Source organism: Macrotis lagotis, chromosome 1, assembly GCF_037893015.1.
Source record: "Macrotis lagotis isolate mMagLag1 chromosome 1, bilby.v1.9.chrom.fasta, whole genome shotgun sequence".
Lineage (NCBI taxonomy): Eukaryota > Metazoa > Chordata > Mammalia > Peramelemorphia > Peramelidae > Macrotis > Macrotis lagotis.
In genome coordinates this window covers 509,703-526,567 of record NC_133658.1, presented here as the reverse complement: position 1 = coordinate 526,567, position 16,865 = coordinate 509,703, and the positions used below count along the sequence as shown (strand labels likewise).

At 38.2% G+C, this 16,865-nt stretch overlaps 2 protein-coding genes across 5 annotated transcripts in view; one reads left to right on the top strand and one right to left on the bottom strand.

Moving 5' to 3' along the window:
- Window positions 1-16,865, bottom strand: part of PFN4 (profilin family member 4) — a 38,272-nt gene that overhangs the window by 18,981 nt on the left and 2,426 nt on the right. The gene's annotated exons all lie outside the window — the stretch shown is intronic.
- LOC141493247 (uncharacterized) lies at window positions 6,185-14,967 on the top strand. Its single transcript, XM_074194341.1, has 3 exons — window positions 6,185-7,168; window positions 8,560-8,655; window positions 12,999-14,967. The coding sequence occupies exons 2-3, from the start codon at window positions 8,619-8,621 to the stop codon at window positions 13,676-13,678; spliced, it is 717 nt and encodes a 238-aa protein (XP_074050442.1). The 5' UTR covers window positions 6,185-7,168; window positions 8,560-8,618; the 3' UTR covers window positions 13,679-14,967.

Here is a 16,865-nt window from a genome sequence, read left to right as displayed (position 1 = left end):
GAAAAGAACAGTCATTTTGATTCAATTAACATTAAATTCTCATTAGTTTTGTTTTTGTTTTTAAGCTTTTTTCAAGGCAAATGGTGTTAAGTGGTTTGCCCAAGGCCACACAGCTAGGTAATTAAGTGTCTGAGACCAGATTTGAACCCAGGTACTCTTGACTTCAGGGCCGGTGCTCTATCCACTACACCACCTAGCTGCCCCATGAACTTCATTCTTGAAGAAGACCATGACATCAGGGGAAGTGAATTGGATTTAAATGGGGGCTGGGGGGGTTATGCTAAATCACCAGCCTCATTTTCTCCTCTAGAGACATCTAGGTCCAGTGGCCAGCTATGAATCAGGACGACTAGAGATGGGCTGGGATGTGAGGCAATCAGGGTGAAGTGACTTGCCCAGTACCACACAGCTAGTCTCCATTGTGCCACTCTTGGAAGCCAGATGGCAAAGTACACAGAGCTCCAGATTTGAAGTCAGAAAGACTTTCCAGAGATCATCTGCCTTGCTAGAAGCCAGTTCTGAGGGTATAGGACCTAGGTGCATATCTGGCTGCTCTTGTCACTGGGTCTCATCTCATCTGATTTCATGCTGGGTGTCCTATAGGTCTGACAGGAGCAGTCCTTCTTCCTAAGGCCTGGATCTTTTCCAGACTCCCAGCACTTCCTAAATGTCCAGGGTCACCCTCTCAGTTTACCACTGGGTCACAATTTCCCAAACTTCAGAATTTGCTCATAGGGACCAAGAAGACCAGTCTCCCTGCCCCCAGCTTTGGGGTTAGAGATTTGGTTGCATGGCTTGTAGGCCCAGATCTATCTGGGATTCCAAGCCTCTTCTGCCTAGAGAGTCTTATCAGGAGGATGGGGAGGGATAAAAGAGGAATGAGAGGGAGAGAAGTAGGCTTCCCATTTTGATCACCTTCTTTACAAGCCTGACCCTCCCACCTGTCTCCCTCCCTCTATAGGGTGGAGTCTCTGCCCTGAGGACAGGGCGTGAGCCTTTCTAACCTCCTGCGGGACCTCACCCTCTGTAAATCCCTGTAGGCCAGCCTCCAACCTAAGAATTGTGGGAAAAGACCCCCCCCATCCTTCTCCCTCCACAGTTCAGAGTTCATATGACCTAGGCAGCCCTAACAAGGAACCTGGAGTCAGAATGAGCCCTGGAAGCCACAGACCCCCACCCCAGGTGAGTGCAGTCCATCCACAGATTTGACCAACTTCAGCAAGGAAGACCATTTCTATAGACATAGAGGATTGCCTGTGAAGTTGAAAAGAGTATTTAGAGATCATTTCTTTTATTTTAATATGTACATATATATTATTTATTTATTTGTTTTTCCAACTACATGCAATGGTAATTTTTAACCAATCTCTATTATGCAAGGTTTTGAGTTTTACATTTTTCTCCCTTCCTGTCCCCCTTCCCCTGACAGAAAGCAATCTGATCGAGGCCCTATATTTATAACCATGTTAAACATTGATTCATATTGATCATGTTGTGAGAGAAAAATCAAATCCAAATGAAAGAAAACATTAAAGAGAAAAAATGGCATAATATATTAGACAACTTTTAAAAGTTGAATATAGTAAAGTTTTGAAATTGTCCTTGATTATTGTGCTGCTGAAATGATTAAGTCCACAATGTTTGATCATGATCCTATGATTTTAGTGTCAACAATGTTCTGCTTCTGCTCATTTCCCTCAGCATCAATTCATGCAAATCTTCCAGGCTTTTCTGAAATCATATCCCTCCTGATTTCTTACAGAACAGTAGTAGTCCATCACATACATATACCACAGTTGATTCAGTCATTCCCCAATTAATGCCTCAATTTCCAATTCTTTGCCATTAAGAAAAGAGCTGCTATAAATATTTTTGTACATGTGGGATTTTACCCTTTTTCATGATCTCTTCAGGATACTGACCCAGTAGTGGTATAGCTGGATTAAAGGGTATGCACATTTTTATTGTCCTTTGGATGTAATTTTATGGGTCATTTCTTTACAAAAATAGACATGAAACTGAATCCAGTAATAACCACAATGCCCTCTTCTCTGCTTCAAATTGATTCATTGCCACTTTGGTATACAGAACACTAACCCCCCCAATTGCTGCCCTTACCAGTTTTGCAAGACAATGGGGTTAAGTGACTTACAGCTAAGTATCTGAGGCTGCATTTGAACTCATGTCCTCCTGACTCCAGTGCTGGTGCTCTATCCACTGCACCACTTAGCTATACTCCCCCCCCCCACCCCAAAGTTTGCTTTTAAATTCTCCCTCATTCCATGTGACTTCCACTTCACTCCAGTCTCTGTTACATAGAGTTCATGTCTTTGTGCCAACCTAGCCCCCTCCCCATACACATAACTTCTTCCCTTCCTCTCAGTTTCTTGTGCTCAAGCTCTCCCTTTATGGCAACTGAAGGTCCAGGAAATTTTTCACACTAAGACTTGTCTGATTTGGTCTGGGGCAGAACCTTGAAAGCCTCCTCAGCTCTTATCCTTGGCAGTGCTGCTGTCAGAGTAGAGACTGGCCTGCTGCTCTTGTCCTGCCTCAGTTCACACCACCCTTCTCAGCTCTCTGAATCCCTCTCCTTTACCAGTTCTAAGGTTCAGTCAGTAAGGATATAGAAAGACCCTACTGTGTGCCAACATTGTTCAAACCTTCAATGGCCATAAAGGAACAGGGTCTACCTCCAAGGTGCTCCCAGTCACCTGGGGAGGCAGCAGCTGTGTCCAAATCGGCTCCATAAGGGTAGGTGTGAGGTCCTCTGAGAGGGAGAGCACTGACAATTTGGGTTATCAGGAAGATTTTTCTTTGGGTGAGATTTTGACTGAAACTTGAAGAAAACCTGGAGTCCAAGGTGAGAAGGAAGAACTTTCCAAAAATGGAAGTCAGCCATTGGAAAAGCAGAGTCAGATGATGTTGGGAGTCCTGGTCTAGGATCAGTATCCTTGGGTAGGAGAGGAGGAGAAGAGGAGTCAAGTGTATAAAGACTGAAAAGGGGGTGGAGCTGGTTATGGACACCCATCATGTGCTACTTATGCGCCTTAGATATTTTATCTCATTTGATCCTGTTAAAGAGTCATCTTGGTCCTTTCTGATAACAGCCTGAATAAGGCAGCTTTGGATGAAACCAGGCATGAATGCCACCGTTTTTGAATCTGCCCAAAGGGCAACATATCCAATGACACCAGGGTCTTTTTAATAGAATTGGATTAAGGAAATTTGAAGCAAGGTTCATTCATGATATTGGCTTATGGTTTACTTTCTGTTTTCACTTTCTCTGGTGAAGGTATTAGGTCTATATTTGTCTTGGTAGGATATTTTCTTATTTTTGGAATTATTGTGAATTATGGGTACTAACTTTTTTCCAAATTTGATAAAATTCTCCTGTGAATCTATCAGAACCCATAATTTTTCCTTTCATTCTTTTACCTCTAAGTGTATTTCCTTTTCTGATTTCAGATTATTCAAAATCTCTAGCTGGTCTTCTGATAGTTGAACATTTCATATTTTTGTATGAATGACTTTATGTTCTAGGTTTTCTAAGTTTCTATAGCATAAAACTGCATAATATGTTTAGATTATCCTTTTTTATTTCTTTAGTTCTGCTGTGATTTAACTTATTTGTTATTTTATTGATTTGGTTTTCTAATCTTTTCCTTTAAATCAGATTAGCTAAGGGTTTTATCAACTTTATTAGTCATTTCAAAGAATCCAGTTTTCATTTTGTTTGTAATTTCCATTTTTTATTTCTAATTTATATATTTCCCTTCTGATTTTTAATATCTTCTCTTTTGTGCTTATTTTAGGTTTTCAAAAATATTTTAAAGTACATGTTCAATTTATTAATCTTCTCTTTTTTATATTCTTAATATATGATTGTAGGGACATATTATCCCCTGAAGATTACTTTAGTCTTATCTCAGAACTTGTCATATATTGTTATATCATTGTCATTTTCTTTTACAAAGTTATTTCTGTTATTTCTTCTTAGACTCAATCATTATTTAACAGGTCATTGTTAAGTCTCCATTTGGGTTAGTATCTTTTATTCATGGTCCCTGAATCAATTTCCATTCTTATTTCATTAGGTAATGAAAGAATATATAGATTATTGTTGCTTTTTTATATTTATTTGTAAGATTCCTATTCCCTCATGGTTAATTTTTATATAAGTTCCATTCTTCCTTTGTTGTGCCATTTAGAAGATTCCCTAAGTCTTTTATTTCTAGTTTCTCCAGAAATCTCTCCTGCTTTCATCTCATTCACAGTATCCCCTTTTCCTCTCACTCATGTAGAGTTTCCTTCCTCTCTTCAACTAATCCTGTTCATTGGTTTTTAAAATTTTATTCATTTGACTCCTTCTTTCTAACAAGAAGTTCTCTTACTCTGAATTATCCATCTTCTCTTTCTGTTTTACCTAGATTCCCATTTTTCTGATTCATAGTTCCTCTACTGAGCTGGTCTCTCTTTTCTGTATACTGCATACAGTTGAAGTCTCCATGATATCTATTCTAAGCTCTGTCAATGCTTTGTGGGGTTAATCCCATGGTTTCCCTTTTCCATTGTGCCTCATTTTCACAACAATGTGTATCCTCTGTCAGAGAGGATATTGATCCTCCTGATCTGTACTCTTGTTGACCTTTTATTTTTCTTGCACATCTTCCTGGAAATCTCAATCCTGTAACCATGTTCTCCTTTACTCTTCCAAGTGCTAGCTGCCCTCTAAGGTGACAATCCCCTCCCACACCAGGAAAAATAGACTTTTCAGGCACTAAAGCCCCAGACCTCAGTGTGAAGTCCTCAGTCTGAAGTCACCCACAAGAATGTTCATCAGTTCCTTCCTTTCTCTACCTTTTGAATCTTCCTTCCTCTTCATCTAGATTCTCTTCTCTTTCTGAGACTACAGAGGTAACCTCCATCCTCATTCTCTTGAACACCTTCCTTCTTCTCTCTAGGGTTTCAGGATTCCCTCTCTCCTGGTTTTCATCATGCCCTCAAATCACAGATGTTTCTAAGGTTCTATGCTGGGTCCTCTTTTCTCTCTGTTGTTGCTGTTGTTTAACCTTCATTATCAAATCAGAGAGATGATCCCATGACTGTGTGTGGGGGGCTGTGCAAAGTCACCAGCCTCACTTCCCCCCCAGGAGTCAAGTGACCAGATATGGATCAGGATAAGTGGAAATAACCCTGGACAGTGTCAAGGCATTTGCCCAGGGTCTAACAACTAATAAATGTCAAGTATCTGAGGTCACATTTGAACTTAGGTCTTCCTGACTCCAGGGTTGGTGCTCTCTCCAATGAGTATCTTGTTCTTCTCCTCCCTTAAACTCCTTTATTTAGTGATTCATCACTGCCTCTATGCTGATGATTCTCACAAACTACCTTTCTTGCCCTAATCTCTATCTCTGTTGCCTGGCTTCAAGTCATAATTAAAATTAACCACGGGAAGGTTTCTTTCAAGCCCTCTCAATTCTTCTGCTTTTTCTATTTTAGTTATTTCTATTTGTCCTTTGTGTAGCTTTCGTTGTATATATTTGTGGAATGCTATCTTCCTCATTAAACTGTAAGGGCAGGGACTGTCTTTTGCCTCTTTTTTACTCCCCATTGGTAGCAGATCACCTAGCACCGGACTTGGATAAGACCTTGGCACATCATACTCTCTTCCATGTCAAGTAATTCTACAAAATAAGCAAGCTCCTAGAATCAGAGTGTTGGGAGTCTATTCACAATAGCCGCTTTTCTAACTAAAAATATTTCAGTTCCTCTTTATTGCTGAAGATCCACTTTTTGTCCCATAGTGTTAAACTCAAATTGGTAGGATGGGTCACCCTGGGCTGCATTCTGAGCTCCAATGCTCTTTGGAACAATGTTTTCAATATAGTGGGGTTACATTTTTTTAATTTTTGCAAGGCAATGGGGTTAAGTGGCTTGCCCAAGGCCACACAGCTAGGTAATTATTAAGCATCTGAGGTGGGATTTGAACTCAGGTCCTCCTGACTCCAGGGCCAGTGCTCTATCCACTGAGCCACCTAGCTGCCCCAGGTTTACATTAATCTTGCATTATTCCAGTGTCCTTTCCATTATATTTGAAAGTCATTCTCCTAATGGCTTATTGGAAATTTTGTTTCTGAACTGAATTGTTAAATATAACCATGAACAGTCTTGGAGTTTGCAGCTTTGAGTTTTGGGGCTTTTTTTTTTTAACTATAAGTGATTTGTCAATTATTTGATCTGGAATTTCATTTTCTCTGTTCAGAAGTTCTGGCCAATTTTCTTTGAATATTTCCTTCATGATTGTGCCAATGTTGTTTCCTTCTGGGAGACCTCAGATTCTTGGGACATCCTGTCTTTGAGTTTAGTATGTTTTGCTTCAGCAAGGGGCAGATTTTCTTTTTATGTTATTGATTTTTGCTTCTCTTCTTCTAGGTTATCCTTTTGTGTATTTGTATTTCCTATCTATTCTCTTTTGTTTTCTTAAGGGAGGCTTGCTATGGCAGATTCTAGATTTTCTCTTCCCTTATTCTGGCATTTAAAAAAAAAGAAGACAGTAGACAAAAGAAAGGATCTGATTGGGGAGAAGTTACCCAATTCAGGGACTTGATGGAGAAATCAGTCAGAGAAGTTGAGCCAAGTGAGAAATGTGGGAGATATCTGAGGTGAATTTTCATCTTAAAAGGAGGTTCACCCTATGGTGGTTAAAGGAGGAATGTGGGAGGCTTGAGAAGGAAAGTGGTTTGGAATAATAGCTTTTGTGGGATGTGAGTCAGGGAATCAACTGGAGAGTAAGTTGTCCATCAATAAAAGGACTGCCTTTCTTTAGGGACAACCCACACTATGGATACTATCCAATGATAAAGTAACTCAAGGGACTACAGAAAAAGAAAGATTTATTTATTCTTGGAATTCTCAAAAAGTGTAAAAGAACAAAAGATTCCTCAGTTATTTTCTGTGCTTGTTTCCACCTATAAACTGATGAGGATTGAACTATTTAATTCTAGTCTTTCAGCTCTTCATCCTCTGACTTTGATCATTTAGGAAATAGTGACCTTTAAGGATGTGGCTGTGGACTTCACCCAGGATGAGTGGGGCCTCTTAGACTATCCTCAGAAGAATCTGTACAAGGAGGTCACACTGGAGAATGCCCAGAACCTGCTCTCTCTTGGTAAGAACACTTCCCCTGGTGATTCTAATTCTGCAATCAAAGGAAGTAGCTTCATTCTGTAGTGTGCTGGGTTTGGAACATTTATCAATTACAAATAAGTGATGATCTCCTGTGTTTAAAATATAGATTCCTCTGGTTGGCTGACTTTCCTATTAAAAAGCCTTCAAAACTGTATGATAGGAAGCTGAGAGTTTTCTTTGTTGCTCCTGAAACTGTCCTAGAAATTCTAGGTAGTTTCTGATCAAAGAACCAGTTAGTGTGGAAGCATCTTAGATGTGAAATGAATCTTGGGTTATTTAGTTTAACTTCTACCTGGACATAATTTATGAAAACTGAAGCAGTTTTTTATGCAACCCCTTCCTCTTTGGGATGTGAGTAGTTTTTGAAATAATCTTTTTAAGAAGTATCAATTTATCACAGTTCCTAGATGTGTCTAGTGAGGCTGGTTGGTCTGTAATCTTCCTTCATGTTGCCCTAAAATTCCAGTATAGATGGTAGAAAAGGGAAGGCAATAAACATTTATATGCACCTACTATTTCCCAGGGGCTATGTCAAGTGCTTTCTTGACAATATTATGCCAATTTGTCTTCATAATAATCTTCTGGTGATATTAGGTGATATTATATCTCCATTTTATAGTTGAGAAAACTGAGGCAAACAGAGGTTAAGTGACCTGTTCAAGAGCACATAGCTAGTAACTGTCTGAGGCCAAATTTAACTCAGGAATGGAAACTATGCAATGAGTCCATCCTTCTGTGAAGGAGGTGCACCATGACCAATTTTCTGACTCCAAACTGGTTCCATGATCTTCTCCCCAAGCTCTCCCAAAATAAACTATGGGAACTATATTCCAGGAATCTTGGGAACTATATTCCAGGAATCTTGGGAACCACCCTGTGTTCCTTGGTTGCACGCCTCTGGTAGTGTCATGAAGAACAGACTGGTCAAGAATCAGAATTTGGACCAACTTGGGTTTCTGGAGTTTACCAACAGGAGACTCTCAACCCAAATGGACAAACACTCCTAAATGAACAGTAGACAAGGTTTATTTAGATTTCAGGGAGTAATCAGGCAAGGTGATGGGGCAAAATCTGATTCATCAAAATCCCTATTGCTGGAGTTCAAGGCTCATCTAGCCCAGTAAACCTTTTAACCAGTTTTAGAGGTTAGCAGTTTTGGCCAGAATGGATTTGGGGGTAGTGGTGGAGGATTTGGATGTTTCTCACAACAGGTTGTACAATACATCCTATTTTGGGTTTCTTGAATTAAGAAGCCCTAATTGACCAGTACAGACTCCTCCTATGTGTGAACATACTGAAGTGATTCTCAAAATGGAGCACTTCTAAATTTCAAATTTCTCTCCATCTTTATCCCTTATTTCTTGTGCCCAGGACTTCTAGTTTCCAGGGAAGATGTGATCTCTTATTTTGAGCAAAGGGATATACCATGGATGCTGAAGCAGGAAAGCCTGAGGAACCATTGTCCAGGTGAGTGAGGTTAAAGCAGGTATATGAACCACTGAGCAACCTTAGTTTCTTCATATGCAAAATGAGGTGGTTGTAATTCAATGGTCTTTCAACTCCCTTCCTGGGATCAGTCTATGATCCTATAAGAAGTCAGTGTTTGGAACTTGGGGGACATGGAACTCTTTTGAAAGTACAAAAAGAGCTTTGACTATCCAAAGAGCTCTCTTTCTTAAGCCCTCTTCAAGTCGAACATTAAGTACTTTCTTCATAATAGGCCCTATGCTAAGCCCCAGGATATAAAGAGATTCAAGGGCCTCCCTGCTCTGAGAGAGCATAGTCTGCTGGGACAGATGACATGCCAACAACTATGTAGAAATCCACACTGAACAGGTTAAGGTACTAAAAGATAAGAAGATTGGAAGAGGCTTACTCTGGAAAGTGGGCTTTAAATGGGGCTTAGAGAAGTCAGGCCAAGAATTCTAGGCACAGGTATGGTGAGGAAGGGAGACCCTGACCACTGGATTACAGCAGAAAAGGCAAAAGTTGCATGAAAGAAAACTGGATGAGTTGGTTTAGCAGCCCTAGACCACTTTATCTTTGATCCTTTGGGGAGCCAGAGGAAGTTGTGGAGTAGGTGGGGACATGGTCAGGCAGATCTTTGGGAAGAAGAATTGACACGATTGGGGGAAGCCTTGAGGTAGTCAGCCCAACAAACAGGATCTTAAATACCTTAGGTATGAAGTGATGTGGACCTGAACAATGGCAGTACTGGGGAAGTATGTGAGGAGTGTACATAAGAGCTGTCACACAGGTAGAATCACAGGACTTTGTGACAAATTGAACTTGGCTCAAGGAAGGGTAAATGTGAGTCTGGATTATTGGGAGGATGCCCCAGGGAGCATTAGAATAGCAGGAAGATGAGAAGATTGGAGGAAAGAGAGAGTGTTTAGTTTTGGGACATGGCAGATGAGAACCAGGAGAGAATGGTGTCACTAAAACCTAGAGAGGAGAGTGTCAAAAAAACGGGGAATACTGACCCTGTCAAAGCTCGGAGAAGTCAAGAAGGATGAGGATTAAGAAATGGCCATTGAATTTAGCAAATCAACTCCAGCTGTTTCATTCCGAAAAGGAGGAAAGATACTGGATACTCTCTCATGGGGATGATTCAGTCAAATGAGAGTATTTTTAAGATAAGAGGTTTAGAAATGGTTTTATTTGTAACAAAAGGAAAGAGAAGGAGAGAGTGAAAATTAGTGGAAAATGAGGATACTAGAGGAGGATGGATACTAGAAGGGGTGGAATGGGATTATTTGTACACTTAAAGGGATTGACTTTAGCATGTAGAAGGACCATCATTTCATCTGTTACTGGGCCAAAAAGGAAAAGAAGGCATCTGATTTATATGCGATCAGGAGCACAAAAAAGCTCTTCAGAAATGTCCAGCTTTTTTCAGTGAAATAAGAGGTCAAATATTTAAATAAGTAGGTGTGACTGAGGAAGAGGAGAACAGGTTAGTTACAAGGGAGGGTTGGGAACAAATGAAAAAAGATATTGATGTTTCTGAGATGAGTGGCATGGGAAGTCAATTGGGGGGATATCAAAAGACTGACTTGATAGAGTGAGGGTTCCAGTGAGATTATGTGCTAAAGTCTATAGAGGATCCAGGGCAGCCTGCACGTAAGGAGTAAAGGTTGCTGCCTTATTTGGAAGTCATACAAGATTAAGCTTTGCAAAAAGTCTGAATCCAAAGCACTTTCCTGATCTCTGCAGCTCAATCTCTGTCCTGTTCTTGGGAGATGCATTAGCCAGGTTCATGAGGGTGACCACCATCTTAGTTTAGAGAGCTGGGTGGTAGAGATCTCCAGGTGTTCCATGTAGGAGACCCTTCAGGAGCTTTGACAGAAGCCTCTGTGATCTTTGGTGCTGGGGGTGGGGTCAGGTTCCATCAGGGTTAGAACCTGCCAAGGTGACCACTTAAAGGTGACAGGTGAGAAAACCACAGTTGACAACAAGCACAGAGACCAGAATGCAGAGACTGAGGTAGGGGTTTGGGGCCTGGTGTCAGTCCTGGGCAGGTCATCAACACTGATTAGGCACCTTTTGTTTGAAGCACTGTGCCATACTCTGAGGGTAAAAAGAAAGGCAAAAGATGGTCCCTGCAGCCATAGAGCTCAGGAGAAGAAACATGAACCTCACTCTTAGTTGCTCTACTAGGAATAGAGTATTTTGGAATGGAAATACATTTAATTCAAATAGAGAAATAAGGGAATATATGGAGTGATGATAATAAGGGCAAAATTGGGAAGGAAACAGTCAAATTAAGAGTAATAGTATTTCTACAGCACCCACCATACACCATGGGTTTCATAAATATTATGTCACTTGATACTTCATCACAGCCCTATCAGTTAAGTGTTGTTATTATGCCCATTTTACAGGTGAAAAAACTGAAGCAAACCAGGTCACAGGACAAACAAGTTTCTGAGGTGGGATTGGAACTCAGGTCTTCATGACATTCTATCCACTGCACCACCAGCTGAATTCTGATTTTTAAACTACACCATACAAATGTTCACATATACATGAGGTGGAAATGGGATAACTGGACACATTCTCTTGCTAAGGGATGGAAGTTAATTTTTTTTTCTTTTTAGCCCCCAATTCATCAACAAAATGAGTTACTAGTTACTATTTAAAAAATTTATTTTCCTATTGGTTCATGATAAATAGTGTTATTAAATGATAAATACACTTGAAGGTAAATTGCACAACTGCAAAGATAGAATTTCTTCAGACATAACCTTTTCTACCACCAGCAAATAGGCTGAAACTCTACTGAATGGCTATCCCTTTAAGAAGCTGCCATATGGGGGCAGCTAGGTGGCACAGTGGATAGAGCATCTGCCCTGGAATCAAGAGGACCTGAGTTCAAATCTGACCTTAATAGTTACCTAATTGTGTGACCTTGAGCAAGTCACTCAATCCCACTGCCTTGCAAAAACCAACCAAAAAAAACTGTCACATGGAACAATAGTAACATAAGCAGAACATGAGTTCAAATCAGAAAACAATCTCAGTATTGCAATAATTGGCAATTTAGGGTCTATTTTGTAGAATGGTTGCGTTGGTCCATGAGGTGGCCTCTACCATCCATGGCTATTAATCATGGTTTTCAAAAGCTCTTGAGAAATGTCCAGTTTTTTTTTCAGTGAAGTAAGTTCTCAGATAAGATAGTGTGGATGAGGGAATGGAAGACAAAATGCAAACCCAATATCATTTTGATCAAGTGATTGCAACTTTAATGATGTGTTTACAAGGTACCCCAGGAATGAGAGAACTACTGTTGTGGAGTGACAGACCACCAATGAGGGTCTATGCATTCCTGTGACCATTTGCACATGAATGTCTAATAATCCTGGAAGTTTGGAAATAATTTGATATCAAGTTAAAAACCTGAAAGAATGGGTTGCATTTAGTAAAAAGCAGTCAAGAGTTTGATGATATTGCACCAACCCCCAAAGCCTGATCATTATGATCTAAAATCACTTCAGAAAGAAACCAGTTAAGAGTTTTTAAATGCACCTGCTTGTTGTCTCAGAATTTTGTAATTTTTTACAAATTTTTGATGTGCAATAAGTCAAAATTTACAATTTTGTAACAAAATTGGACAATTATTTACTGGCTAAAGTGCCATAAACAATTTTAGCTCAATTCCCTTAGACCACTGTCTTGAATCTCCAGGAGTTTTGGGAACCACTTAAATGGGAAGGGCTGCAAGAGGAAATAAATAAATAGATGTAATGAGCCAGAACAAAATCCCTTTCGCATCAGATAAATACAGTGTTGGCATTCATCAACTGATCTCAGATACTGCAACAGAAAAAAATAAGATCGAAAATGATTGCCAGAAAAATTACATAATGTTTAGAGATGATAATGAAATAATATGGATACTTAGTATTTTGTACCAAATAGCATACCATCTAAATGAAAAGGAGAGACTGCAAGAGGAGACAATCTGTCTAGTATTGTGGGCAAGATCATGTTCAGTCACAGAGCTTGTGTCCTTATTCTCAGCTGCTGGGATTTGGGTTAAGTTAGTCAGCAATTCTGAGTCATGAATATAATGAAAATCCTGGTTCTGACTGTGTCACAGATTTGTTATGAGACTAATGTGAATGTGTGTGAAGCTCTTTATAAATTAAATATTGGATATGAGCTAATGGCATTTTCAAATGATTGATTCTACCCATTTAAGTTTGAAGACTTTCTCTTTGCCTGGGGAAATAGAATACAAATGAGGAAATAATTATATATGTGTATATATGTGATTATGTAAATAATAGTTTATTTTTTTCTTTTAGAAGGCGATATCAGACCTGAAATAAAGGAGACTCTAGCAGAGATAAATCTTTCTGTGGAAGAAACTCAGAAGCAAAGATTCATGCATGATGACCCCTCTGACTTTACTGGGCCAGAAAGGCATGCTGTACCTCAGAGAATCCACACCAGAGAGAAATCTTATGGATGTGTTCAATGTGGAAAAACTTTCCAAAAGAAACAGAGACTTGCCGAACATCAGAGAATTCACACTGGAGAGAAACCTTATGGATGTGGTCAGTGTGGGAAGACCTTCAGGTGTAGGTCCAGTCTTTGTAAACATCAGAGAATTCACACCAGAGAGAAACCTTATGGATGTGTTCAGTGTGGAAAGAATTTCCGACAGTGCAACAAATTTGCTCAACATCAGAGAATCCATACTGGGGAGAAACCTTATGAATGTAATCAATGTGGAAAAAGTTACCGAATGAAACAGAAACTTACTGAACATCAAAGAATTCACACTGGAGAGAAGCCTTATAAATGTAATCAGTGTGGAAAGACTTTTCGAAAGAAACAAAAACTTACTGAACATCAAAGAATCCACACTGGAGAGAAGCCTTATAAATGTAATCAGTGTGGAAAGACTTTCAGACTCAGATCCATTCTTAATCTACATCAGAGAATCCATACTGGAGACAATCTTTATGAGTGTAATCAATGAGGAGAGAGTTTAACACAGAGGGGCAGTGTTATTGTATAACAAAGAATTCATCCTGGAGACAAATTTTGTAAATGTAATCAGTGTGGAAAGACTCCATATACTGGAAAGAGAAACATTATGAATGTAATCAATGTGGTAAGTCTTTGTGCAAAAGTCAAATCTTATTTCTCATCAGAGAATTCATACTAGATAGAATTTTTATCTGTAAGGCAGCTCAGCAGATAGAATATCTGACCTGAATCTGGGAAGACCTGAGTTCAAATCCAACTTTAGACACTTCCTAGTTGTGTGACCCTGTGAAAATCAGGATCTTAACCTCTAATTATCCAATAAAATGGATTCCTGGAGAAGAAAATGGCAAACTATACCAGTACATGTGCCATGAAAACTAATTGGGATCAGGACTAATTGGGATCATGGACATGACTGAAATACCTGAACAACAAAATAAGAATTCCTATCACATGAATGAGGAAAGACATTCAAATAAAGTTCAGAGACACAGAAAATTCACTCTGGACACACACTGTATATAGATTCAATGTGGGAGGCCTTCAGCCAGAGATTATCTCTGACTTTATATCAGAGGATTCATCCTGGAAAGAATGTGCTCCATGGGGATGGGCATTTCTTTACAAGATGGAGGTCATTGTGAAGGGTTAAATTTTGTTTCTGAATGTAACAGAATGGTGAAATAAGGAAAAGGAATTGGTGCAAGTCAGCTAGGTTGCAAAATGGCAAAAGGCAGCAATACAGTTGTGCATAAACAGCAGGATTGGGTGAGAGGAGACATCAGGATGTTCTTGAAAACAGAGTATCTTTAGAAGAAAAAGGATTTCTGTGAATATTATGTCAACTAGGGAATAAATGTTTAGTGAAGTGAAGAAATTAAAGTTGTATTATTAAGGATTTAAAAATTGGCGCAGTTTTTGTTTGGTCATTAATTCTTCCCTTTTCCACAGATTAGACAGGTAAACTATTCCATGCTCCCCCAATTTGTTTATGGTATCATCTTTTAGGTCTAAATCATGTGCTCATTTTGACCTCATCTTGGTATATGATGTAAGATGTTGGACTCTACCTAGTTTGTGTCATGCTATTGTACCTGCAGTCTTTATCAAATAATGAGTTTTTAATCCAATAATGTCCCAAAAGCTGAATTTTTGGGGTTTATCTAGATTGCTATTTCATTTACTACATTGTATCGTGTATCAAATCTATTCTACTGATTCACCACTGTATTTCTTAGCCAGTACCAGATACTTTTATAATGATCACTTTTTAATACAATATATTTAATACAATACAATTTAATTACAATTTAATACAATTTTGAGATCTGTGTTTGGAATTTAAGGGTCCTTAAAATTTGGTCCCTTCCTGTCTTTCCAATCTTCTTCCATGTTATTCTTTCCACAAATACTGTGATCTAGGGATTTGATCCTCTTTGTTTTCCCCACATATGCCTCCATCTCCCACCTTGTCCTGGCTCTCTCCTCTGCCTCTTGACCATATATTAAGGCATAAAAATTTTATTAAAAGCAGAAAAGCAAAACTATTAAATGTATCCTTTTCAGAACACAATGCAATAAAAATTTTTAATAAGAGACCATGGAAATAGAATAAAAACTCATAGGAGACTAAACAACCTGATGTTAAAGAATGAGTAGGTTAAAGAAGAAATCATAGGAACAATTGATTATGTTAATTTTAAAAAAGTAACAAAAACCCTGAGATGACATTAATAGTTTTATTAAAGAAAATTACAAATATGAGATAATATATCAAAAGAAAATTACAAATATGAGATAATATATCAAAACCTATGAGATACAGCAAAAGCAATAATCAGAGGAAAATTTATATCTCTACATACTTTACATTAATAAAATGAAGAAAAAGAACAAACTAAAAGTTCACAATTCTAAATTGGCAATTCTAAAAATTTAATATGAGATTAATAAAGCTGAGCATAATAAAATTATTGAATTAAAAATAAAACTAGTTTATTTTATGTAAAAAACAAAAGAGAAAAGAGAAATGCAAATTTCTAAAAATGAAAAGGATAAATACACTAATATTGAAGATTAAATCAAAGTGATTATAAGAAGTTATTTTTCCCAATTATAGGTCAATAAATTTAACAATTTAAGTATTTAAGAATATTTATAAAATATAAACTGCTCAGGTTTGTAGAAGAGGAAATATAGCTAAAGAGACATATTTTAGAAAAAGAAATTGAGCAGGCTATAAATGTGTTTCCTAAGAAAAGAAGAAGCAGAGAATTTACAAGTGCATTTTATCAAACATTTAAAGACAAAACCAATTCCAACAGCAAAAAATTTAGAATAATAAGGAAAGAATGGGTCCTTGCAAATTCCTTTTGTGAAACAAATATGATACAGATGCCTAAACCAGGAAGAGTAAAAACAGAAAGAAAATTATAGACCAATTTCACCGATGAATAAAGACACAAAATACTAAATATGGTTTTGGCTAGGAGATTATAACAATGTTAAAAAGATTTTATATTGTGACCATGTGGGGTGGTTTAGTGAGGAAAATTATTAATAAAACTGATTATATTATATATAGATTTCTTAACCATTAACAAGTATATATTGTGCTATCATTTTAAATTCAGTTCCTATCTTTCAAAAATTTTTAAAACTTTTTTGATATTTTTTGTTTTTGATTTTTTTTGATATTTTGTTTCAATTTTTCCAGTTACATGTCATGAAAGTCTTTCATTCATTCTCCTGAATATTCATATGGTACACATTTTTCCACCACCCTCTCTTTCCATTCCCTACTCCTTAGGTGAACAGTCCTATAAAAGTTGTATATGTACACCCATATTCAACATGCCCACATATTAATCATTTTACTTATGAGGAATTAGGACTAAGGGAATAGAAAGAAAACCATAGGATAGGAAGGAAAAACATAAGAGGAGTTTTTAAAAAAGTGAATATAGCATACATTCAGATTCTGTACTTTTTGTTGCCCCCCCCCCCCCCCGCGAATGTGTATGGCTTTGTCCATCACAGATCTCACAGTGTTACCCTAGATTTGAACTTCTGAGAGGCGCTGCTTCCATCACAGTTGATCAAGTCACAAAGTTGTTGTTAATGTGTACAATGTTCTTTTGGACCTGCTCCCTTCACTCTGCATCAGTTCCTGTAAT

What these genes read in the sequence shown, in the direction of transcription:
- LOC141493247 (XM_074194341.1), top strand. Translation starts at nt 8,619, where the DNA reads ATGCTGAAGCAGGAAAGCCTGAGGAACCATTGTCCAG. An exon ending in CCTGAGGAACCATTGTCCAG is followed by an intron (nt 8,656 to 12,998) that starts GTGAGTGAGGTT and finishes TTTTTCTTTTAG; the next exon opens with AAGGCGATATCAGACCTGAA.